Raw genomic sequence first — 27,317 nt, 5'->3', positions numbered from 1 at the left:
GACAGGTTTTAAATGGAAGTTAATTACAATAGCACCTACATTCTCTTCCTGGGAAAGCTTCATAAAGGGGCTGCAAGTCTGAGCCTGTGGGACCTGTAGGCAGGCAGCATCAGTACTGCCCTGCCCCAGAGCATGCCTGGGAACCGAGAAAAGAAAATGCTGCCAGGACAGGAAGGTCTAACAACCATAGTTGGGTAGTGGTGGTAACGAGAATTACCTTGATAAAAGGACAGAGGCAAGCGGTGAACTTGCCCTATTGGCAGAAACACAAGCTGCAGGCAGGCAGCATGGCCAAAGCAAAACAACGTCCGGAAAGCAAAACCCCCATCAGTCCAGAGGAGGGTTTCTCTCTAAATAACAGCAGACCCAGGCTCATCTTGCCAACACCTCAAATCACGTGACACAAATTTGAACATCTAATAGACTCAGAGCAAAAAAAGCAAAAGCAAATTTAGACACAGTGCAGAAAAGGCAACACAGCAGGCCTGGGACTGTTACCTTTAGAAATGCCCTTGGCTGGCACCTGGCAACTTAGATTTGGAGGGTTCCCATCCTTCCCGGAGAAGAATGGTTCTCTGTGCCTAAACTGCTTATGCATTGTGGTTTTTGCTGCACACCTGCTTTCTTTCTGGGGGTCAGGAATTTTGGTATGTGCCAGGCAGAGGGTGCCTATGTGAACAGCCCCAATAAAGACCAAGGGCCTTGGGTCTCCAATGAGCATCCCTGGTCAACATTCCATATGTGCCGTCACAACTTATTCCTGGAGGAACTGTGTGTGTCCTGTGCGACTCCACTGGGAGAGGACTCTGGAAGCTTGCCCCTGTTTTCCGCCAGACTTTGTCCCACACATCTTTTCCCTCTGCTGTTTCTGTTTTGTATCCTTTTGCTGTAATAAATGGTAGCCATGAGTATAACTATACGCTGGGTCCTGTGCCTAAATCACCAAAGCTGGAGGAGTGGGGAGATTTGGTGGAGAATCATGACACAGAAACTAAGAAAATAAATCTCAAATTCCAGATGCAGCTGGTGATGAAATTAAACTAGTTGGAGACAGACAACCCTGCGAAGCAACAGCTGAGGGAGGTGTGACGACCAGCGATGGGACACCTCACCTGCAAGGTGGAGGCAAGCAGAGGTGCTGGCTTAGGGACCTCCCATTTTTGTTCCAGCTCCTCTGAGAGTCCCTCTGGAATGACACAAGTGATCCTCACTTTGTCCCTCTTAACCTCTGACCTAGGTCATCCTTTCACTAGGACAGAAAGGATTCCTCAGATTTCTACATGACTAGGTCCCAGTCCACTTCCCCTCCTTTTTCTCCAGCAGGCATCGCTCAAGTTTTTTTGCTCCTCAAGGAGTTGGAGAAGAAAATTCAAGTACATCTGGCACAAGATAGTACCAAAGCTGAAGGAAAGAGAGATAAAGAAAATGAGGGCAGTGTCCTTCTGCTCAGGGACTTTATAATCACACTGAGAATACATGGGGGGAAAAAACTAAATATATAAGGCTCCATATATGGGAAGTCAAATAAAATAAAAACTGCCATAGTGAAGAATCCTTTCAGGCATCTGAACTCAGAAGGCTGGATAAGAGGAGGACATCCAGAATGGGCCAAGAATAAAGGATTAACCATGAAGAGGTGTGGGGGAAGGGGACAGGGAAGGAACAAATAAGAGGTGATTTCACACCTTTTCTCTAGAAACCCATTTTCAAAGTTATTATACTCATGTTTGATTTGACAGTCATGGGGAATTTTTTGTTACAGAGCAGATAAGCCACAATGCTTTCCTTATACACTTAACCCCTGAACAACTTGGGGTTAGGTGTGCTGACCCCCTACACCATTGCAAATCCACATACAACTTATGGCTCCCCAAAACTTAACTATTAAGCCTACTGTTGACCAGAGGCCTTACTAATAACAATCAATTAAAAAATATTTTTGCGGGGCACCTGGGTGGCTCAGTCGGTTAAGCGTCCGACTTCGGCTCAGATCATGATCTCACGGTCCGTGGGTTCAAGCCCCGCATCGGGCTCTGTGCTGACAGCTCAGAGCCTGGAGCCTGTTTCAGATTCTGTGTCTCCCTATTTCTCTGACCCTCCCCTGTTCATGCTCTCTCTCTGTCTCAAAAATAAATAAATGTTAAAAAAAAAATTAAAAAAAAATATTTTTGCATGTTTTATGTATTATATACCATATTCTTACAGTAAAGCAAGCTAAAGAAAATGTTAAGAAAATCTTAAAGAAGAGGGAATACATTTACAATATTGTAAAAAATCCATGTATAAGGGGATCTACATAGTTTAGACCCATGTTGTTCAAGGATCAATTATTTTGTTTAAACTGCAAGCAGAACCAAACCCGGAGAGGAAAGTGCCCTCAAATATTCAAGTAAACCAAAGCCACATGCATTATAAAAACACTAAAATTCAACCAGGAAAAACCATGGCCAGAAAAGCATTTTCAGCCTGTATGCTGACCCTCCTCTTATCCTAAGTCCTCTGATTAACTCCTCCAGCCACTCCCTCTTCTGTCCTCCCACAACCCCACCCCCGCAAGAAGACACTGAGCAGGTGGGTCCCTGCCTTGCCTCATCCTGAATGAGCACACTAGAGACAACGTGTGTGTAGATACTGGCCAAAAACAGCTATTAAATCAAGACTCTCCAGGCAATGTTCCGGGAGAGCAAAGTGCACATGTCAAATGATCACGTCAAAGTGAGCGTGTTAAAGACATTTGTTTATTTTCCCTCTCAACCAGAAGATGCAGGAGGTGCAAGGAGGGGACAAACCTAACAGAGAGGAAGAAGACAGATCTTTCCCAGTGTGTTACTGATCACATTTTTGCTCTGCAACATTTCCCTTAGCTCCACAGTGCCTCATTGGTCTGAAAAAGGCTCAATTTTTTCTCTCTTACTCAAATGACTGGAACATTTTCTAGGATTTTGGACTCTCCAAAGTGCCTATACCAGTATTTCTGGTCTAGTAAGAAGGCAACAATTGTATACTCTAGTTATTCCTGACAGTTTTGTTTGTTTTTGTTTTTGTAAACATTTTCTACTTCAGCTTTTCTTTTCTTGATTAATTCATAAAACTTCAGGAAAATATGAAGGAAATCTTATGGTGTAGACACAGGTAGAAAGGACATTCCTATTTAAAATTTTTTTTTTAATGTTTATTTACTTTAGAGAGATAGAGAGAGAGAAGGAGGGAGGGATGGTGAGGGAGCACAAAGGGGGTAGGGGCAGAGAGAGAGGGAGACACAGAATCTGAAGCAGGCTCCAGGCTGTAAGCTGTCAGCACAGAGCTTCACGCGGGGCTCAAACCCATGAACTGCAAGATATGACTTGAGCCAAAGTAGGATGCTCAACCGACTGAACTACCCAGGCTCCCCAGGCCATCCCTATTTAAAACCAAAGTGGATATGGCTAAGTTTGAATGGAGAAAATACAGGCAAAAAAGAGAAAATTAAATTCTCTGTGAAGTATTTTCCATTTTATGAAGAAGCTCTTTGGTGCAGGTCACAATTTATTACGGATAGAACGGATGAACTTTATAGCATCACTTCAAGTGATTTCAGGTTACAGCAATATTTTCATTCTATCTACCCACAGACAGCAACCCAACCTGATGTTCAAGTTTCCTGCAGTCATTTCTTGCAGACATATTCCAGGGACATCAGGTCAGCAACATCTTGAGGACAACTTCATGTCCTATTTGTCTTTGCAAACCTAAGCACATGGCCCATAGTTAGCACTCAATGCTTACTTAGTAAATAAATAAACAAACAAACAAAACACAACTAGCTCATTGCCTGGCACGTATTAGATGCTTTCCACAGGATGAGTCCAATGTTCTTTTACTATATTAATCTACTCCAAATGGGATTGGTATTCCTTTCCTACTGCTATGTGTCTGAACTGTCCAGCACTGAGATGGACTCAGGATCAAGCAGTCTGTCTCTTGCCCCCATGCATTCCATGTCAGACCTGAGAGCTGCATGACTCTTACCCCAGACTGGCTCTATAAGCTGAGACCGTCGTAAGCATGGCTACACAGCCACAGGCCACTTAATAAAGGCCAGCTTATTTCTTTCTAAATTATTAATGCACTTGTCTTATTTCTCCTATGAGATCCCTGAGAGCTAGGAGTGCTTACAGAAGTAACAGTCTCTATCCACAATTATCAGAAAGAACACAAACCCTTAAAAAAAGGAAGAAAAAAAAGCAACAAATGCAGCAAAATTAAGAGCCACAATGTACTGAGCACTTACTATGTACCAGGCACATACTCTGCATTTTCCAAGACTATTTCTGATCAATCCAAAAACTTTGTTAAAGTAGACATCAACCCTGTTTTGCAAATGAAGAAAAGGAATTAGAGAGAGCAATATCACTCAGCTGTTAAGCTGTGAAGCCAGAGGTCGAATTCCAAGGCTGCCTGGCCCCAGAACTTTTCTTGTAATCTAGTTAGAGGAGTCCAAGGAATGCTGCCTTATTTGCTGAGACAACCAGCTTTCAAGATACAAAAATAAGAAAATATCATTTTACAAAAATTTCATGCTATTGACTTTTTTGTATTCTCTTTCCCTCATGCCTTCCTTAGTAACTATTATGGACTTGGTGACATCCACAAAAATTCCTATTAAATAATGTGTCAGTTCTTCTCCAAACTGGAGTCCTAATACACTTGAACAGTTCTTACGAAATTGGAAGGACCATTCCATTTCATAGATAAGGTAAACTGGGGCTTAAAGAGGTTCGGCAACTTGTGTATTTCCCATGGTTAGGGTTAGCAAGTGGTATAATAACAACAGAAGCAGCCTTCAGTTCAATCGTATCACAGTCATAGTCACAGCAAAAAGGACTTGATAAACAAGAACATCTATCCAGTTAAATGACAGCTTCCATGTGAGCATTAAAGCCTCAAAAGACACCTGAAACAGCCTGTGTTTCTAGAATAGGAGTTCTCAAAGTATGGGTCCTGGGCCAGCAGCATCAACATCAGCTGGGAACTTGTTAGAAATGCAAATTCTCAGTCCGCCTGAGTGTCTCAGTTGGTTAAACATCTGGCTCTTGGTTTCAGCTCAGGTCATGATCTCATGGTTCTTGAGTATGAGCCCCAAGTTGGGCTCCACTGCTGACAGCGTGGGGCCTGCTTGGGATCCTCTCTCTCCCTCTTGCTCTGACCCTCCCCTGGTCGCTCTCTCAAAATAAATAAACTTAAATAAAAAAAAAAAAAGAAACGAAACGAAAATTCTCAGACTCCACTCCCAACCCAATAAATCAGAAACTATGGATTGGGTCAGAATTTTAACAAAGCCTTCCTAGTGATTCAGATGTTCTACAGTCTGTGCTCAAATCTGGTTGCAGATTAGAATCAGGTGGGGGACATTTAAATCAACCAATGTCCAACTCTCACCTGCAGATTCTGTGATTTAGTCTGAAGGCACTGGCATTAAAAAAAAACACCCCCAGATGATTCTAATGTGCAGTCCAAGAACCAAAGCATCACTCTAAAATAAAGAACCTGTCAGCCCTGATCCCTATCCCCACCCCATCCCAGCCCTCCTGGGTTGCCAACTATCTCCTCAAGCCACTGAGAGCCCAGCAAATCTCTGTCCCTAAATCAGTAGGGTTTCTAGGTCTTCCTATTGCCCTGCCCCTGAGAAAGTTCTAAATGTTATCTAGAACATACTATCTGAAAGACTCCTCTCCTCTAACTTCTCCCCAAATTCCTCAAGGAAAAGTCAGGCTCCACCAAGCTCCTACTTCTGCCCAGGACTCTTGAATATCAGGGTATTGCTACATTTCCCCTAAACAGAACTTGCTTCTTAATTCCTTTCTTGAAGGTCAAGCCCCACACCCTTGTTTCCTGATTATGTTCCAGTACCTTCCCTTGAAATGGCTCTCTTGTAGTATTGATCTGTGGCCACATATGCACCCACACTGATCTTTGATGACTGCTGGTTCCTGGCTAACCCCCAACATTCTTAAGCTAGTTGCTCCCTTTCTTCTCCACAGGCAGCAGTGCCAGGGTAAAATCCTGAGTTCCCTAGAGAAGAAATCCCTTGAAAAAGTCCACAGCAAACAGAAACCAGAGGCCACAGAGGTTTGCTGTCCCTAGTAACAACTACAGTTTAGAGTACTTCGTATGTGCCAGATATCAGGCCTATCTCATTTAATTTTATTTAACCAATTCTCAAGTATCAAATGCCCATTTTAATAAAGTGTCACCTATGGTTCTGTAGATTATTCTCTTGACAATTATGAGATTAAAACCTACAGTAAAAGAGCATATATGATTATTTTTGACATTTGGAACAGGAAAACACATTATGTGGTTACCACTATTCCTACAGCTAATTACTGACCCCAAGTGAGGATCCATGTAACACAAGTATCTACAATATAAGTATTGTGCTAACCACTGAAAGGTTCAGTTCTTCAGTATCCAGAGCTGTTATATCTTTACCAAATGCCTGTAATAGTTCCATTCTCCCACTTCTTTCTTCAATTTATAGCAAAAGGTTCTTGGAGAAGGCACTGTGTCTTCCCTTGACACGAATGATATTACAAACACAAGTGTACATACTGGCACTGATGTATCAGATCTTATCAGTGATACAACAAACATTCATATCATCCAGAAGATGTTTAAAATTCAAGATCATCAATGACAGGAAAACACATAATTTTTAAATTTCCTATAGAACTTTCAGATCCTCACAATAAGCTTTCATAAAGACCCTAGTTTGAAAAGCAATGACCTCATCTAACCTTTATGGTAACCATAAAATGAAATATTAAAGAAGGTGTATCCAAAAAAAAGTATCAGAAAGAAGAAGAAGAAGAAGAAGAAGAAGAAGAAGAAGAAGAAGAAGACATCGTCGTCACACATTTAAACTGAAACACAGCATTGACACTTAGTTCAACAACATTCCTCTTTCAGTCCCACATAACAAACCAGTGTAGGGCCAGATGTTTCCACAGCAAAAGCCTCCCAACAGAGTTTCCCCCTTTCAAGCTCATCTCTTGCAACCTTAACAGAGGTTTGTTTCATTTTCTTAAAGTGCAAAAGTCTCCACGGGTTCATGGTGGTTGGAGAGGAAGGAACATGTCTAAACAAGTCTAAAACTATAAAACTCGTAACTCCTAAGGCCATCCCACACAGTTTCTTTAGCTGCTTCTTTTTGACCTTAAAATCTCCTTCCCATCTAACTTCTATCAGTCTTGTAAGATTCATTCCTAATTGCTGCTGAGGCCCACTTCTCTCCTATGATAGATATGGTGGTTCATGGTTATGGCTTTCTAGTTACTCCTCCCCAATGCAATCCTGAGTCCTTCAAGAAGTTAGGTTTTCATTCATGGCTTTCATTTACACTCTGCTTTGAAGGCTAAGAACAGAACAAGACTGCTGTGTTGTTCTGGGAAGCCAAATAATTGTACAGTAAAACCCTGGTTTGTGAGCATAATTCATTCCGAAAACATGCTTGTAATCCACAGCACTTGTATATCAAAGTGTATTTCCCCTAAGAAATAATGGAAAGTTAGATGATTTGTTCTACAACCTAAAACTATTCATATAAAAATGATTACAATACTGTAATAGAATACAAAATAATAAAGAAGAAAATACAAAATATAAAGAAAAATAAATTAACCTGCACTTACCTTTGAAAACCTTTGTGGCTGGTGCGAGGGAGACAAGAGAGGAGGGTTATTGTGTAAGACGACTTTCACTCTCACTAAAGGAATCACTGCTATCTATTGGCTCAATGGAATCTTTTTCTTTTCGTGCAATTTTAACAAGGAACCTATCCAAGGACACTTGCTTTTGCCTCCTTTTGAGGATTTCGTGGAAATGTGACATTACATTGTCGTTAAACAGATTCATCACTCGCACTGCTACAGCCTTATTCCAGTGGTGCTTTTCTACAAAATTTTGCACAATTTCCCACATTTTAAACATCTCCCTAATCTCATTTGAAGTGAGGGATCCCCCTACCTTTATCTCCTTCTCCTCTGCAGATGAGATGCAGACACAGACTTCCTATAAAATCTTGCAATTTCGGCCACTCACACACTTCATTCATAATTCTCGATGATTTCCTTCTTAACTTCCACCATAATCATCTCCTTCTTACCACTTTTCAACCTTTTTCTGCATGAGGGCCATTGTATACACTCGCACAGATATTGACTACAGTACAGTATCAATAGACTCTTGTCATATGCTGGTAACTGGCAATAAGGCAGCAGAGAAAAGAGTCTGTATCTGCAGACAGGCTGACCTAGAATGAGGCAAAGCATTCCTATGCTTACTCGTGTATGGAAAAGCAAAGGACTGTCCATAAGTGCTTTGAAGTGACAAAAAACACACTAGTGCCAGTTGTGGGCACCCTCCAACATTCTGAAAAATCACAGATTTCTGCCAAACACCATGGCCTGAGACCGAGCATCTGAGCATGGGAGACCATCACCCACAATCCCTCAGTGAGAGAAGAACTACTGGCTCAGTTGTGATCATGTGACATTCGGTGTCATGTACTACTCATATTACAAGACACTGCTTGTTTATAAAGTTAAATTTATTAGAAATGTTTGCTCCTGGGTGTTATACATAGGGAATGAATCACTGGAATCTACTCCCAAAATCATTATTGCACTATATGCTAGTTTGGATGTAAATTAAAAAATAAAAATTAATTAATTAATTAAAATTAAAATTAAAAAAAAGAAATGTTTGCTCATCTTGTGGAACACTCGCAGAACAAGTTACTCACAATCCAAGGTTTTAATGTACTGGGGTACACAAACAATATGGATAGCAGGGAAACCTTTGAACAGTCTGGGTGAAAAATACAGAGATTATTAGAAAATGCTTTCCACCAAATGATCAAAGGTCACAGACAAAATACTTGGTTTCTGAGGGTGAGCATTTTTGATCCCATCCCCAATACCTGAGCTCCCCTATGGAGAGGAGAACTACCGTTTAGAGTACATGCTGGCTATGGCTACATCTCCACGTTCACTCCTTCAAATGACTACTGCCTACTACTGACTCAACATCTATGTCATCCATGCCTCTTTCAGGCTCTGGAATAAGGTAGTGAATAAAACAAGTCCCCTGCTCTCAGGGAGCTTTCACTCCTCATAAATTACCCAATTTCATCTTCATAATAGCCTTTGGGGTAAGTATTATAACTATAAGAAAACTGAAGGTCTGAAGGGGACTAGGATTTGAAGGTAAGCTGTCCACATCTGGAGCTCATGTGCTGGCTATTCGTGACCCAAAAGGCACTGCTGGGTCCAATGGGAACAGTCAAGACCTTTCTGAGCTGAGCAAGGACCAGCCCATCTGGAGCTCAGCTACCAGATGTGAGATGGGAAACATTCCATGACCTCTGTGGGCCGTCTCCTTATCTAGAAAAAAAAAAAAAAAAATGGGGCAATAGGGTTGTTGAGAGGATTAAATGAGTTAATATATGCTAAACACTGAAAATGGTGCCTGGAATATCACAAGAGCTGATTATTTTTATTCTAGGCAGCTCCCTTCCTCCTTCTTCAAGGGTCTGAGGCCTAATACTGGATCCAGGTACAGCCTCCTAAGGTAAATTATTTTATTTTGCTTTTGTTCTTATGCCTTTTTTTTTTTAAGTTTATTTATTTGAGAGAGAAAGAGAGCACCAGCAGGGTAGGGGCAGAGAGAGAGAGGTAGAGAGAGAAAACCTCCATGAGCTGTCAGCACAGAGCCCGAGGTGTGGCTAGAACTCACAAACCAAGAGATCATGACCTGAGCCGTAGTCAAGAGTTGGACGCTTACCAACTAAGCCACTCAGGCATCCTGGTTCTTAAACCTTCTGATCCCAAGATTTGTTCCTTTCTATGTCCTTCCTTTTTTTACAAACAGACTGGGATCTCTCTTCATTTAAAAAGAAAGTAAGAGGGGTGCCTGGGTGGCTCAGTCAGTTAAGCGTCTGACTTTGGCTCAGGTCATGATCTCCCAGGTCCATGAGTTCAAGACCCATGTCGGGCTCTGTGCCGACAGCTTGCAGCCTGGAGCTGCTTCAGATTCTGTGTCTTCCTCTCTCTCTGCCCCTCCCCACTTCACACTCTGTCCCTCTTTCTCAAAAATAAATAAACATTTAAAAAACTTGAAGAAAATTTAAAAAAAAAAACAAAAAAAGAAAAAGTTGGGGAGGGGGGACCTTCAAACTTCCTTAACCGCCTAAAGCTGGCCTTCACTTCACTACCAATTACTGGGTGGCAGAATAGTATGTGGAACACAACTTCTAGAATCAGACTTTAAACCCTGGCTTAGCCACTGGACTGCAGGACTTTGAGCAAGTTATGCAGCCTCTCTATCTATGGTTTCCTGATCTGTTACAAGAGATAACCAGTACCCTTCTCGTTGGATTGCTGTGAATACTAAAGACGTGAATGCATCTGAAGTGTCCAGACCAAGGCCAGGCTCACAGAAGGTTCAATGATGCTTGCTAACTGCCACTCTGGTGACCACCCTCAGTGCTTCCACTTTCACCCCCGCTATGCAATTCTTAAACACTAGCAACACCTCCTTAAACACTTAAATACTTCCTCCACCACAACTGCTGTATAACTTATCTGTGGTCTTCTAACTGCTAAAGGCAATGCCTCTTCTTCAGCTTTATCTTCTACTTTTCCAAAGCCCTGCACACTGCCAACTAGGGCTTAATTTTTAAACTGTCTCCAATTTCTTACCTCTATTTCTTATCTCTGTTCCTCTTAGCCATATTGACTTCTCTCAGTCTTTCAGCCTCTAAACAAAGGTTTAAACCTTTGTTTAAACAAATCCTTCAAGATTCTGCTTTCAATATTCTTTTTGTCTCTGTATCTTTTCCTTCTGGACTCTCAATCATTCTCATAATTCCAACTATGCCTAAAACTAACACCTTCCATCCTTAGTCATCATCTTGATGTCCTACAGTCATCGTCCTGACCCTAAATCCAGTTCTCTTTGAACTTCATTAATGGTATCACTATTCTGAGAGTCACAATTTGCTGGACAACACCTTTTTCTTAATCTCAACCTTTAATTACAGTCTTAAAAAATTCTACCCATTCTTCAAGGCCCACTTCAAATGTTACCCTCTCCATGAAGCCTTTTTCCAAACGAATGTGCTCTTTTTTTCTGTTTTGAAACCACAGAGCTAGACTTTTGCTGGTCTTATTATGGCACTTTATAACAAAGTAAACTGTGTCATTTGGATCTTTGTTTAGCAATTTCTGCCTGTAGACTTAAATTCCTTATGGCAGAAACTCTTTTGGGCTTTGTACCTTCTAGTACTTATCATATGCCTTGTACACAGTGTCTATCCCATAAGTAATTGCTAAATACGAAATGCTCTGGAGTATAGTAACCAGGGCCTGTACTCTACCCCAGGCACACCATACTTCCTCCTTCTCTGAACTATTTCATGGCTTCACGCCCCTGCCCAGGTGGTTCCCCCTACGAGGAAGCCCCTTCTCCCTCATTGCTGCTTGGGGGACTCCAATAACCTTCAACACAGAGGCTATTTCTCCTTTAGTGAAACCTCCCCAATCTCTAACAGAGGTGGTCACTTCTTGGTACCTCTACTGATTTACAGATACAAAAAAAAATCTTCCATATAGGACTCCAAATACTGAAAGAAAAAGTACAGAGCTGGTGTGAACCACCAGCTGTCAATGGCTGCTCACTTATGTAATGGTAGCTCAATCACCAGGTTATAAACACAACAGATAAATCAAAAACAAATTGGTCACAGGCTATTTTATGTTGTAAAAATCTCGCGTATTTCAGAATAATAGTCATTAACCCATCAATAGACAGGAGAAATTCCAGATGTGAAAGAGATAAATTAGATAAGGAAATGTTGAGTAACACCAACTTTTAATGATGAACTCAAGAAAATACCTAGAGACCTTTCCAAAAGAGCTGTTGCATCATCCACTTCAGAGTCTGAATTTGCTGTTCACACAAATACCAATACAGGGTGGTTCTGGCACACTCCCATCTGCAGTCCAACCAGAATTTCCAGTAAATATGAATTTCATATATGTAGTGCAGGGGCACCTAGGGGGCTCAATCGGTTAAGCATCCAACTTTGAATATGAGCCCCATGTCAGGTTCTCCGCTGTCAGCATGAAGCCTGCTTCAGAACCTCCGTTCCCTCTCTCTGCCCCTCCCCACTTGCACCCTCTCTCTCTCTCAAATAAATAAACTTAAAAATATATGTATGTAGTGCAATATATACATATGCCTTTTTTTACATATACTTTTTAAATTTCCCTTTTTCCTTACTGTAGAAGATGTATCCTATAGGTCAGATCATATCTTAACATATTTAAAAGTCTTACTGAAGACATTTAAACCACCAAAACTTTCATATGTATCAGGTCACATCCCAGATGACAGATAGGCAATCTGTCTGCCTTTATTAGTTAGTTGTTCATGCTTATATTTCTTTCTCTGGACAATGAGCTACCCAAAAGCAGCAAGCACACATCACCTTTTACCCACCCCAATACCCAGCACATGCAAGACACTTAATATTTGTGAGAGGTGCCTAGGTGGCTCAGTCAGTTGAGCGTCTGACTTCAGCTCAGGTCATGATCTCACAGTCTGTGGGTTCGAGCCCTGCGTCAGGCTCTGTGCTGACAGCTCGGAGCCTGGAGCCTGCTTCAGATTCTGTGTCTCCCTCTCTCTCTGCCCCTCCCCTGCTCATGCTCTGTCTCTTGTCTCAAAAATAAATAAAAACATTTTTAAAAATTATGAAAAGAACACATGAACGAATAATAAATGTATTTCTAAAAAGGCCCAGTTTGCAAATCATTTTAGGACTAAGTTCTCAAGAAGTCATGACTATACAGAATAGCTAAAATTAACAACACAGGAAACAACAGGTGTTGGCAAGGATGTGGAGAAAGGGGAACCCTCTTACACTCTTGGTAGGAATGCAACTTGGTGCAGCCACTCTGGAAAAGCATATGGAAGTTCTTCAAAAAATTAAAAATAGAGCTACCCTACGATCCAGCACTTGCACTACAAGGCATTTACCCAAAGGATACAAAAATATTGATTCAAAAGGATAAATGCACCCTTATGTTTACAGTAGCAGTATCAACAATAGCCAAATTATGGAATGAGCCCATGTGTCCACCGACTGATGAATGGATAAAGAAGTGGTGGTGTGTGTGTGTGTATGTGTGTATCTCTCTCTCTCTATATATATATATACACACACACACACACACACACACACACACATACATACAATGGAACATTACTCAGCCATTAAAAAAAAAATGAATGAAATCTTACCACTTGCAATGATGTGTACAGAGCTAGAGAGTATTATGCTAAAGAAAATGAGTCCGTCAGAGAAAGACAAATGCTATGTGATTTCACTCATATATGGAATTTAAGAAACAAAACAGACGAACATGGGGGTTGAGAGAAAGAGAAGCAAACTAGGAAAAAGACTCTTAACTATACAGAACAAACTGAGAGTTACTGAAGGGGAGATGGGGGCAGAGGGGGGAGGATGGGCTAGATGGGTGATGGGCATTGAGGAGGGCACTTGTGGTGAACACTGCGTGCTATATGTAAGTGATAAATCACTAAATTCTGCACCTGAAACTAATATTAAACTGTATGTTAACTAAGTAAAATTTAATAAAGACTTAAAAAATTTTTAAAAAAGAAGTCATGATTATAACTAGAAACTACAACAAATTTTACATAACCTTCAAGATATTTTAGAATTACAAAAAAAATCACATTACTTTGAAAGGGATAGTAACAACAACAACAAGAGCTAACTAATAACCAGTCTTTTGGTCAGTTGCCAAGTGGAAAAAAATGCTACAAGTCTGTTATTTTGGCAAACAGACTAACTGTTTTCTGGCACTGGTGGTTAAGATGCCAGGCAAAAGGGGAACTGAAGGGCATGTGAATGTGTCCTGTACCTTTTATCCAAGTGGCTGTGGGCAAAGCTAGAAGCATGCAAACCCTGTATTTGTGACCATCTGTGAGGGGCACACGTGTGAGCCAAGTCAAGGATGGCCACAGACACACAAGCTCACTCCCTCCAACACAGGTTTCTTCTCTATCACACTGGGGAAACTGAGGTACCTTAGCTTCTCAACTACCGCAAGATCAGAGATCAGAAATCAGAAAAGTATTTACGGTTCAGGTTTATTAGCTACAGATAAACAAAACCACGGATTTTTAGAACAGAAAGATACCCTAAATATCATTAGTGTGGTGGCTTTCAAACTTTTTTAGCCATTAAATCCTTCTTCATAGAAATGCATACAGAAGAGCAATATATAAAACAGAGGTCAGGGAAGGGATCTATTCACATCCTGATGGCTATTACAAAAGTGAAAACAAAATAAGTTATTGGCAAAAATATGGAGAAACTGGCACCCTTGCACACTGCTGATGAGAATGTAAAATGGTGCATTATGGAAATTCCTCAAAAAATTAAAAATAATTACATATTATCCAGCAATTCTATTTCTAGGTATATACTCAAAAGAACTGAAAGCAAGGACTCTTAATAATTTAGTCCTTGTTAGTCCTACGTATACACATACTCACAGCAGCATTATTCACAGTGACCAAGAAGTGGAAGCAACTCAAGTGTCCCAAGGTGGATAAATGGATAGAGAAAATGTGGTGCATACATTATTCCACTGAAAATATCCCAATGGACTATTATTCCTTAAAAAGGAAGGAAACTCTGACACATGGTACAACATGGATGAACCTTCAAGATGTAACATTAAGTGAAATAAGCTAGTCACAAAAGGAAGAATATAGATTCCACTTGGATGATGTGCCTAGAACAGTCAAATTCATAGAGATAGAAAGTAGAATGGTGGCTTCTAGGGGATGGGGCAGTGGGGGGAAGTCATCTTTAATGGGTACAGAATTTCAATTTTGCAAGATGCAGAGTTCTAGAGATAGATGATGGCGATGGTTTCACAATAATGTATAAACACTTAAATGCCACTGAACCGCATACAGGTCTCCCCCACTATCTGGAAGAAGACTTCTATGAAACCTTTCATAAGCCAAAATGGCATAAAGCAAAGAAGCAATTACCATTAATTTATATGGAAAATTTTTGAGCATTCCCATACCCCAAAAATAACTTCTCTTAGGCTTTTCTGATACCTTAGAACACATCTGCTAACAGATACACAAAATAAATCTAAAGCCCAAATGCTCACAGAGTTCAAAGCCATGGTGGCTTGATACTGAGTGTAGTCCCCAGGGAAGGAGCCGCTCGGGGTGTACACTGCCTCTATAATGGCTCGCTGCCAAACAAACGCTGAACACTATTTTAGCTTTTCGCCTTTTTCCATAAAAGCAAAAATCCCCTTATGGATTTCTTTCAGTTACCAAAAACAGGTACTAATACAGATTTTTCATGAAAGCAAAGTAGCATAATGCAAACTCTTGGAAAGTGAGGGTTATCTACATTTAAAAGTGGCTAAAATGATAAATTTTATGTTATGTATATTTTGCCACAATTAAAAAAAAAAACCCTTTTATCTAATCCAACACAACACGCTAATTTTACTCAGAAAAGAAACAGAATTAAAACAGAAAAACTATTCACTTAAGATCATATACAGGCAGAAAGTATGGAAAGAGCCCAAATGTCCAACGATGGATGAATGGATAAAGAAGATGTGGTATATATATATATAATGGAGTATTCCTCGACAATCAAAAAGAATGAAATCTTGCCATTTGCAACTATGTGGATGGAACTGGAGGGTATTTTACGCTAAGTGAAATTAGAGAAAGACAAAAGTCATATGACTTCACTCATATGAGGACTTCTTTAAGAAACAAAACAGATGAACATAAGGGAAGGGAAACAAAAATAATATAAAAATAGGGAGGGGGGGCAAAACAGAAGAGGCTCATAAATATGGAGAACAAACTGAGGGTTACTGGAGGGATTGAAGGAAGGGAGATGGGCTAAACGGGTAAGGGGCATTAAGGAATCTACTCCTAAAATCATGTTTCACTATATGCTAACTAATTTGGATGTAAATTTTAAAAAATAAAAAATAAAATTAAAAAAAAATCATACACAGGCGGTAGTGTTCTATCTAAAATGTAATTCTGCAAAAGGTACTTCTGTCTATAATAATTACTCCATCAAACTCTTTGATGGCTCCCAGGCACCAAGGAATAAAACTTAAGTTCCTACATATAGCATGCAAAGCCTTCCAGGAGGGAGACTCGCCTCCTCTCCAGACACAATGCTCACTGAGGACTGACACTTCAACACCACCACAAGGCCTACAGCCTCCACACCTACTACTGTCTCACCTCCTGTCCTCGGCTCTGTCCATACCTTCTTCCCAGCTTCACCTCACCAAGCCTGAGTATCACACACACTAAGTACTGAGAATCACAGATACTAACTAAGATCACTTCCAGACCATACACCCCAATCTTCTTGGCCCTGGGCTAGGTGTCCCTCCTGTGTTCCTGTAATACCCCTGCACACCCTTACCCCTGTGCCCCCACCCCCCACCACCACTGTGTTATGACCATTTGTTTCAGTGCTGTCTTCCCTACTTCCCTACTGCAGGCTTCTGACAAAATGTCATCTGTCTCTGTCCACTATGCACCAGATCCCAGCACAGATCCCTGGCTGTGGGGCCCCCAGGAAATACTGACCAAACATATATGGCTGGTAGGAAAGCCAAGATGAGATTAGATCTCCTGAAGGTCCAGGGTTCTTTTCATCCATGTAGCTGAGGGCCCCCCTGCCCCAACAATGTGAAAAGAATTACATTACTGAGGGCTCAAAACCACACTCATTCTTCTTGAATTATGCAACAATACCACCCAAATTATCCCCAACTCTATGAGGAGACAGTAGTGGACAAATGGAACACAAAAAGAAGGTCTTTTTGCCTTCCTCCCATAGACATCTGTTACTTTTACAGTAACGTTCCTGGAACTTTAATTTCAGTGACCATAATTTAAATCAACCATTGAGAACTCTTATTCTATATTACAGTACCCACCCGCTGTAAGACCTTGAGGACAACATGTAATGGGGGAAAAAAATTTGAAGGCTATGTCCTCAGCTCCATGACTTCCCTAGCCTTGGTGGAAGGCAGGCTTAGCCAGAGAGAAATATTTTTAGACAAGGGTGCTTCAGAGCTATAAAAATAGGCCAGGTGAATAGCACACTTGTCAAAGCCTCTGGAGTACCCCAGCCACAAGGCCAAGTAAACATGCCAAGCAGGAGCACACTGGATTTAAATATTTTTGCAGACATATCACCAGATTTGAAGCAGCTTCTCTGAAGCCTAACTTGAATGGTAAGTTTGTGAGAACTACATCAACTGGTAGAGTGAGCTGCCCCAAGAGCCCTACACTGCAGGAGGACTGTGTTTCATCAACATTACATTCTCTCACAAAACTATTCTGACTTCCTTCCAACTCCCAGAATAAGTGCACTGAGTTAGTGCTCATGATGCTGACTGTACCCCAGAAGCTGCTGTTCCTTTGCATCAGGGCCTGCCCTTGGGCTCATGATTTGATCCATGGAGGGAAAAAGTAATAAATCAGATGCATCTCGCAGAGCTGGCAATTCTGGGTTTATGATTATCTCCGACTGTGTAATACCTTGAACTCTGCCATCAACACAAATTGCCTTCACTAACTTCAACAATCAAAAAAAGGCATTCTATTGAGGCTTTCAACCACCACTGCCACCATAACCAGCTGGTTTGTTCTTAAAACAGTCTAATTCATTGGCTGGCTTCTTTTTATTGACTTAGACTTTTTTGCTTCAAAAAGTACTAAAAATCCAAAAAAATGTGTCTCCATTTTCAGATGAGAAATCTGTCAAATACAGACATTTTTTTTGAAAATTCAATAAGCATCTGGATTTGCTAATGCAGAGAAAATAACTCCTCTCCCAGGACTCTCTCCTCCAATCTCCCACCAATTCTGGGAAGGAGAAGGGATGGACAGACATGTCAATAGCATCAACCAACTCTTGGCTATATTTAAGTTTCCCTCCAGGATGCTGCCATGATGAACACTTTCTGAGTACAGGAGACAGTTACAAATCCAAAGTGCTCTCTAGGAAGATTAGAATGGCAATGTTTTCTAGAATGAGTAGGTTTTTGCTGAAAAGGACCAATTAAGAGGCTCCCACAATTCAGGTATAAATCCCTGGTCTAGGAATTACAAACGGGAGAGCAGGGGAAAGAATACTCCTCAGAGAGGAAAGCCTCAAAGCCTTTTGCAGCATAGAGACTCTCACCATGACCCCATCTTCAGATGTATGTGGCTGGAAGAACAACAGTGGTAATGACAGGGGGAGGAAAGTTGCAGGGAAAAGCTGGAGGGGGGAAAGGGAGGGTACATGATGAATAATTAAGTCTTGGCAAGTGAGTTTGAGTCTATTCTCTGCAGAAAGGTTGCATCAGAGCACCCAGATAGAGATCATCAGTGAGTGATTCTCTGAGTCTAGAGCTAAGGAGAGATCAAGCTGACATCCATTGACTCCAGACACCCACAAAGGATCCCCTTGCCCATGCAGGCCACATTTCTCTCCACAAGACAGCAGAGTCCAGAGATGCAGGCAGAACTGTGGTTATCTCGGCTTCAGGGATCAAACATCTTCAAAGACAGTTAAGAGAATCTAGATGTAAAGAAGTCATCACCAGATTGATCTGACAAATCTCCATGAAAGCAACTAACATTTCCTGAGCAGTTACCATTGAACATGCTAGCAGGTCTCTTAAGCACTTTGCCCATTGAGCTCTCGCAGTGCTATGAGGCAAGTATCCTTGTTCACAGATAAGGAAACAGGCAGAGAGGGGTTAAGTGAGTCGCCCAAAGTTTCTACAGCACAGACAGGTAAGGCTGGCCACCAAGCCCCAGGGGGCACTTCATACTCTGCTCACTTTCAAGTGTCAGACTACCACTCATCAGAAACTACTGCATTGTTAGTATAACCCAGGGAGACAGGATAGAGAGCAGCAGTATTATTTCCCTGTGGTCCCAGGAGAGCTAGGCAGTGAGGGGTGTGCCCAAGGCAGATTTGGAAAAAAGACATAAGTGGGAGAAAAGAAAATTAGAAACTCAAGCAAGGGGGCTTAATCAGTGAGGCTATCTAGGAACATGACAAAGAAAATCCAAAACCTGACTGAGGTGCCATTTCTGCTCTACAATGTCCAAACATATTCTTTGACATTCTTTTTTGACTGTATGACCCACCTCTTCTACAGTATCTCCAGCCCCACCCTAAGTTCAATGACTAATACGCTGACAGGGGATGGTTTTGTTGTTCCAGTACATCATAAAGATCAGAGAAGAGCCCAGTAAAGAAGTGAGCAACACAGGAAACGAGGGAAGAAATGATAAATGCATCCCAAACCTTTAAGGAGGGAGCTAACACCTGGAATAAAAACTTTCCTCCCTCCATAAAGTCCACTCTGAAAGACAGCTTACAACCAGGTGACTGTGCCAGTCTCCTGTGATCCTGAAGTTTTTCCCAGACCACCGCACTGTTTTCAAGCAAAGTTCAACAGAGACATACTGTAACACAAAAAAAAATAAAGCTAAACAGTACAAAGCAATTATGACCACTCTTCTATTCAGCATCAGAAAATTCAGAATTGAGGGCAGAGAGAAGAGATGGATGAACAAATTTAGCGGCTAGGGAGGAAAAAGCTTTCAGGTCCACTTGAGTCCTTACCAAGCATCACATGGTAACAGTGATGTTGGGGAAACGTTCATCTGTAGCTTAGAATGTTCTCCCCCACCCTACGCCAACTTTTTTATAACAGTCTAAGAAGCCCTCCCAGAAAAAATGTGTACTTTTTGCTTTATAAGAGGAACAACAACAACAACAACAACAACAAAATAAGAAGAATCAGGCCCCAAACCTTTCCAAAGTTTATCATTTCCTCAAAGAAGTATAGTGCACTAAAAGGAAGGTTGTATCGGGAGCCCTAAGGAATCCAGCTTCTGAAATGGCCATTTCCAGGGAGCCCACTGGCTTCCCTCCAGTAACTTAATGAAAGTTAGGAGCTCTCTGGGCTCCTCGGATAAAAAAAAAAAGGCAATGAACGAAGCAAGGATTCATTCTATCAACTGAAGAAATGCACAGCTAGTAGTTTTCTTTCTTTTCTCCCCTCCTTTATAGAACAAAAAACAACTTGTCCCTCATTCAAGGGTCATTTAATGTTATAAGCTTCTTTGCTGGCCTAAGTATCCGGCTAAAGATAAATTAGTAATCAGACCATTTCAGAAGTCTGTAATGGACAAACACACAAAACAAGTTAACCTTACTAAATATTAACCTGCAGTCTAAGGGATTTTTTTTTTTTTAATTTAGAACAAACAAAACATGACAGGTAAAGTAGATACTCTTGGAGAATACAAACGTACAAATGGCCTGTGCTCTGATCAACTGTAATGAAGCACAAACCTCACCTGTCTGAAACTGCTAAGTTGCCTGAGAAATGTGTCAGGCTCCCACAAAATCTATTTAATTTTTTTTTTTATCCTACCCAGCATGAAGTAGAAGATGTGGCAAAATGATAAATTTTACAAAAAATTAAAACTGTAAATAGAACTACACCTTGAATAAAATTGTACTTCAGAAAGAGTTCAGGAGACTGAACACAAATGCATGGTTCAGATGCTAGTCTGGGTCGGTGTCTTCAAGGCTCCACTGAGGATTTACAGTGGGTGGGGAGAGGATACAAAGTGCCTTCTCTCTTTTCAGAAGTCCATGAACCAACCAACCCCAGTATCAACTGGCATTTGTCTTCAAGATTAAGCAGGTCGGAACAGAATCATGACCAATATTCTCCATCTGAATATCACAGGCCTACCTCAGCAGCAACGATCAGAGTTGTGAGTGAGTATGTGGGGAGAAGGACAAATGGACAAGGATTACTGCAATGAAGATAAAATCGTAAAGGCAGCTAACATTTTGTGAGCCCCTATTAGGTGCCAGACACTGCTGACTGCTTGACATGTACTAATTCATTCAATCCTCTCCATACTCCTCCCAGGCTAGTACTAGTCCTAGTCCTACTTTAGAGATAAGTAAACTCAGGCTGGAAGTTAAGTAACTTTTCCACATTATCACACCCAGAATATAAGTCATCCAATTCCTCATACTGAACTGGAGCCAATCTATATTCAAACACATCAAATTTTTCAGTGGCACTCAATAAGTAAAACATACTTACCCTATGCCAAAAAACATAGGTCAAAGAGCATAAAAAATGAGGTGATACTGCCTAGAACTCCATGCTACAGGGTAGAATGCAAAACCAGATGAGTGAAACCAACCAACTGGCTGACTGTGGACACAAAGATGTTCTGCGGGAAAGCATGGTTCCTTCCACAGGATTAGAGTTGTCACCTGAAGTGGCTGAGGCTCTTTCAAACCTTGTTAGGTAAGAATGGAACTACATTCCCTATCAATGTCCACTACTTAGACTTCTGGTCTTTATCAACTTTTGGAATGACAATTTTGTTATGTTTCCAAACAGTGGGGCAAATAACTTTTTTCCCCCTTAACTTTGAAAAGGCACTCCTTGCACCAACCACTCAAGGCTTTGACCTGACCACATCAGTCATTTCTCCCCTCTCCTTTCTCAAGTGAATGCTCCATTACCATACCCATAATTCCAGGAGCCACCTCTGTGCCTTTTAATGCACATAACATGGTATCCAATAATGGAAGGAGCATTCAAAAACTGAGCAATTCAATTTTGTACAAAGGTTGAAGAGATGCTTTGTACATAGTTGCTAATCCTCTTCCACTTGCTGTCTTCGAGGTACTATCCAGAAGAGTTTCTGGACCCATGTCCAATATTGTTATTGGAGGCTTCAGGCCCTAATATCTTCTCACCAAGATGTTGTTTAAGTGTTTTTAAACCGAAACATTATTCTACATCTGCCCACAACAAACCTCCCTCTCATAGCCTTGAGAGATTTAGGTGGAGCAGAGAGAATGTAAGTGTGCTCAAGCTAAACTCTCAGTATCATGCAGTATACAGCATGTGGAACTTTTAGGTTAAAGGGGCTTACTCCTCCTTACATGTAACACAGACTACACGAACACCATAACCTAGCAGCCAGGGCATCCACACAACAAAAAGGACAATGTATGTCCACAAAACATGATCTCAGAAGAAAGAAGTGAGACTGTAAGAAGCCCGATGAATAAAAACATTAATAAAATACTAATTTTAGGAGGAAATGCAATCAATATGCTGCAAAAAATTTGCAGGGGAGAATTAAGATAGATAGTAATAATAAAACATTAAAAAAAAAAATCAAGCATGGGGTGCCTGAGTGGCTCAGTGGGTTAATCGTCTGACTTCGGCTCAACTCATGATCTCACAGTTCCTGGGTTTGAGCCCTGCATCGGGGTCTGTGCTGACAGCTTCTAGCCTGGGGCCTGCTTCGGATTCTCTGTGTCCCTCTCTCTCTCCCCTCCCCCGCTCATGCTCTGTCTCTCAAAAATAAATAAACATTAAAAAATAAATAAATAAATAAATAAATACTTAAAAAAGCAAGCATGGAAGTGTGAACTAGGTTGCAAACAGACACTGAAAAAATTAAACTTTCATGACTAGCCACCGCACTGGAATACTCCCTTAAGAAAAATTTGATAACTGCCTCCCCTTCAATAATACAAGTTGCAAAGGGCTGAAATGCTAAGAATAAATCAGCTAAGATAAGAAAATCACAGTTCTCCAATACGAGCTGGAATGTAACGGCTAAAAAATAAATAAAATGCAAGTATCACAGTATCCGGGTAATCAATTGCCCAACTGACCCCGTATCACAGCTCAGCCGGAGGGGCAGAGTCCTGAAGATGGACAATGAGATTAGACACGCCTCCTGGGCCCTCAGCCACTCTCTCCCTCTCCCTCTCCCTCTCCCACTCTCCCTAGAGCCTAAACCGCGCAGTTCGCTGCTCAAAGTGTAATCGGTCAAAGTTGTCTCGCCAATGCGCCGCAGTTGGGAAAGTCCTAGGGCCTCACAAGCTCCAATTAGGTAACTTTACAAAGTGTTACCAAAATGCTTACTATTATTATTCTTTGTAACCCACAAGCAAAGGTAACACATGGCAGGGACAAGAGGAATCATTTAAAAGAACAGAAAACAGCTCTGACAAAGACTGCAGAATTATAGAAAACTGGTAAAATCAAAACTGATCGCACTCCAGGTCTCTGGGAGCAAATTCAGTCTACACCGAACGGCGAGCACGCATGTTATTCCGCAAAATTGTGCACATATAAATAATACTATCTGCTCTGCATAGATCGCTTCCAAAGTGCTTGCAGAAACACTTTCCACAGAGTTTTCATCCGGCCCTGGAGCGGGGCGGTGCTGGAATTTAGAGACGAGGAAACTGAGACTCCGTCTGCAACTGGTTCTTTGGGGGAGTGGAGACTCAGGCCGAGACTCGAGATTTTCCAACTACACGCGTGAGGGGCGGGGTGGAATTTCCCCGGTCTCCCGAGGACGCTGGCCTTTGGCGGAACACCCCACGCCGGGTCTCCGCGGGCCGGCGCCCGCAGGGAGCGTGCGCAGCAAATCGAGCGGGGTACGCTGCCCACCCGCCGGCTCACCTGGGCGATGCCGGCGCCCATTAGCCCACCTCCGATAACCGTCACGTGCTTGATGATGATTTTCTTCGCCGAGGCTGAGGCAGTGGATGAGGAGGACACAGAGCGCACGAACTGCCGGGTTACGAAAGCCATGCTGCAGAGACGAAGGCAAAGGCGGCAACAGAGACTACACCCGCCGAAGTTTTCCGCCGCGCGAGGACTAGCAGCGAACTGACCTCTGAGGGGGGGGAACCGAGGCCCCCCTCCGCGCCGCGCGCCCTCGCGTTCAGTGGCGTAATTGACGGCGAGGCGGAGACTCGAAACGCGCCCCGCCCATTGGCCCGGGCCCCGGTTCCAGGATTGAAAGTCCGAGAGCGGCTTCCGGGCCCACGTGAGCCGCGCCTACTAGCGAGGAAGGGGGCGTGGTCGCAGCTGGGCGAGCGCGGGAGGGGGCGGCTGGGCTCGCTGCGAGGGTGCGTGCGTGGACCCTGGGTCCTCCCTCCTTGCAGGCCTGTGCCTAGACACGAGCAACTCTTGAGATCAAGCATGCCGTTGCCGTGCTAAATCGTCGTGTTTGATGCTTGTGCGTATTTCGGCGCTGAATTCATACATGGTATTTGGCTGTGGTGATTATTTTAATGCGGTGGATATTGTTTCTGCTAAAATGGAAGGAAACAACCTGCTTACACCCAAAACAAATGTCACTAGACCCATGAGTTCCAAAGTTCAGGCCCACGGGAAGGAAAGGGAGTTGACCTTTAGTTACCCATGTCAACATCAGACATCTGTCAATGCAGTGCAGGTGGGCGGTTTAAGGTCAAAAGCAACAGTTGTGAAGTAACTTATCACAATAGAAAGCATGGGAAAAGAATGTCTTTCCAAATAATGGAAGATCTGATACCAATTAGGCCAATCTTCTCAGTCATGTGAATAATTTCTAGTAAATGTGCTGCAATTTAATTTCTAGTTACTGTACTGTACTAGTGATATAGAATCTTTATTTTTAAATATGTAATAAGAACCCACAAACACACCAGACAAAAATCGTCCTTCCCTATCAGAAGTAACCCACATAATGAATGCTGTGTTCAGCATTCCTTTGCTTTGATCTCATTTTTATATCTAATTCTATAAAAATATGGGAGAAGTGGGGAGCCTGGGGGGCTCAGTCCATTAAGATTCTGACTTGGGCTCAGGTGGTGATCTCCTGGCTGGTGAGGTCCAGCCTGCATCAGGCCCTCTGCTGTCAGCACAGAGCCTGCTTTAGATCCTCTGCCTCCCCCCCACCCCCCTTTCTTTTTGTCCCTCTCCCAAGCTCTCGGGCTGTCTCTCTTTTAAATATAAATTAAAACATTTTTAAAATATTTTTAAAAATATGGAAGAAGTGCTATCGTTCAGGGCTCTGTTAGGCTTGGGACGTTACTAGGATCACTACTGATTGAGACAGTGTTACATCCAAAAAACCAAAGTCCATTGAGAGCTAGAATGTAGCAAATGCAAAAGCATATGAGACTAGAAATGGAAAAAGTTACAGAGAAACCTAGTAACTTGAAGAACAAGTCAATTTATGAAGAAGAGAGAATTCTAGGCAGAGGAAGCAGCACATGCAAAGGCAGAAACAAAATATCTCCGGGGGAAAATAGAGAGGAATTAGGTGTGGTTAGCAGTGAAGCTGGGATGGTAGAATAGAAGGATGCATGGATGATTCTTCAGGTGGATTTTAACTTTCTGTTCTCATTTGTAAGTTGTGTTTACGACAAAGTCAAACATTTTAATTAGTGTTGTCACAACAAACACTTCTTTTTTTTTTAATTTTTTTTTAATGTTTATTTATTTTTGAGACAGAGAGAGACAGAGCATGAACGGGGGAGGGTCAGAGAGAGGGAGACACAGAATCTGAAACAGGCTCCAGGCTCTGAGCTGTCAGCACAGAGCCCGACGCGGGGCTCGAACTCACAGACCCCGAGATCATGACCTGAGCCGAAGTCGGACGCTTAACCGACTGAGCCACCCAGGCGCCCCTAACAAACACTTCTTAATTAAAATGTGTGTAATGTAAAACAGTGCCTCAGAATGCTACATTTTCAGATCTGTGATTTGTTTTCCTCTGGGAAGAAAGAATAACCACTGCCATGTTTTTAGTGACTCTCAAATCTGAGGCTGTATTATTTAAGAGTGTGATGTAAAACAAAGGAGCACAGTGAGAGTTAGTCCTGGCTCTGTCACTCCTGTATGGTATGACTGCAGCAATTGCTCTTACTGGGCTCCAGTGTCCTTGTCAATCAAAAGAAATGGTTGTATACCTTTCCAGCTGTTCCATACGAAGAGTCTTCTAAAGCTGGAGGTCCACCCTACCCTGCCTACTCCAGCCCAGTCCTGATCAAATGACACTTACAATAGAATCATTCTTTTATTAAGACTGCAAGTCTTTTCCCAAGGGTGGCCTTGGCCTTTCAGGCATCCAGTAATGGTTTCTGTGGTCCCTGACTGGCACCTTCATCCTGTTCCTGGGGTCGTGCTTCATTTCCCTCTGCAAAGAGAGGGGGGTACTGGGAAGCATGACCCTGGTCACTGAACCAATTCAGAGACAGCAAAGGGAAAGGTTGGCACAGAGAGTGGAGTAAGTGATGACTGCTTTTATTTTTGTCTCATAAATGGATAATTGTAATACTTAAAAAAATACATTTCAAAGAAGCATTATTTGAAAGTATGCATGGTGGGGGGCCCTAAGAGTGGCACAATCAGGGAGTACAGTAGGTCCTTTGCCTCCAACAAGGCAGCAATCGACAAAAAATGTGAAAGCCTTCCCAGCTATCCTGCTTTATGAAACAGGCAGGCAGAGAGCTGAGCTGACACTTAAGTCTTCCCATTGTCATGTGATAGACACATTGCCCCAAGGACAGTGTGTTAATAATCAGGAGCATTAATGGAGACAAGTTTCATTGAGTAAATTAGACTTTTCCTTATAATTGTGTGAAATTAATGATTTCTGGCTTACTGGTGAAAGAGTGAAAAAGTAATGCTGCCTCTCCTGTTTTGAGCAGTTTTTAGGTCTCGTGTGGTAGAAAACCAGAACCTGTGCCTGCTTAGGGTGGCACAAGAGCAAAGCCGAGAAAGTTCAGCTAGAAGTTTGCTGACTGCGAAATTAATGAGGGTTGACAGTGTCACACTTGTCAGCATGGTTTTCGAGGAAATAATCATAAGATTTGCATAAGCAAGACATGGCTAGTTTGAGACAGGCACAGTTATTTGTATACCCTACTGAAAGATGCTCTCAGAATGATTTATAAAACACACCAGGCAAATCTCTAATAACATTGAACAATTTTACAAATACTTTCATCATCTTGAGATTTTAGGGAGGAAAAAAAGCATCATGGCTGACTTTAAATACGTGTCTTGGCTTTTACCATGCTGGCAGTCCAACATCCCAACACAGCTAACGGCTCTCTCCCTCTATTTCCCCTCTACTTGGAAAATTCATCAAATCCTCATGACACTTTTGGTAGGTACTAAGGGTACCCTGCTTTTATAGATTAAGAAACAGAGGTACAGAGAGGTTTAGTAACGTAGTCAAAGTCACACAGCTAATGACGGGCACAGGAAGAATTCAAACCCATTGCAGTGTGTTTCAGGGCTCGTGTTCTTGACCAC

The 27,317-nt window shown here is 42.0% G+C and overlaps 1 protein-coding gene across 1 annotated transcript in view; it reads right to left on the bottom strand.

Annotated features, from left to right (window-relative positions):
• Positions 1 to 23,912, bottom strand: part of HADH (hydroxyacyl-CoA dehydrogenase) — a 50,221-nt gene extending 26,309 nt beyond the window's left edge. Inside the window, exon 1 of the mRNA XM_049630999.1 lies at positions 23,685 to 23,912. Coding sequence (XP_049486956.1) covers positions 23,685 to 23,816 — 132 coding nt within the window. The 5' untranslated portion in view covers positions 23,817 to 23,912. The remainder of the gene's footprint in view (positions 1 to 23,684) is intronic.
• Positions 23,913 to 27,317: the final 3,405 nt, after the last annotated feature.

This window comes from Panthera uncia, chromosome B1 (genome assembly GCF_023721935.1).
Source record: "Panthera uncia isolate 11264 chromosome B1, Puncia_PCG_1.0, whole genome shotgun sequence".
NCBI classification, from domain to species: domain Eukaryota; kingdom Metazoa; phylum Chordata; class Mammalia; order Carnivora; family Felidae; genus Panthera; species Panthera uncia.
Note: the sequence above shows the minus strand (reverse complement) of the source record. Positions and strands in the feature narration are given on the sequence as shown.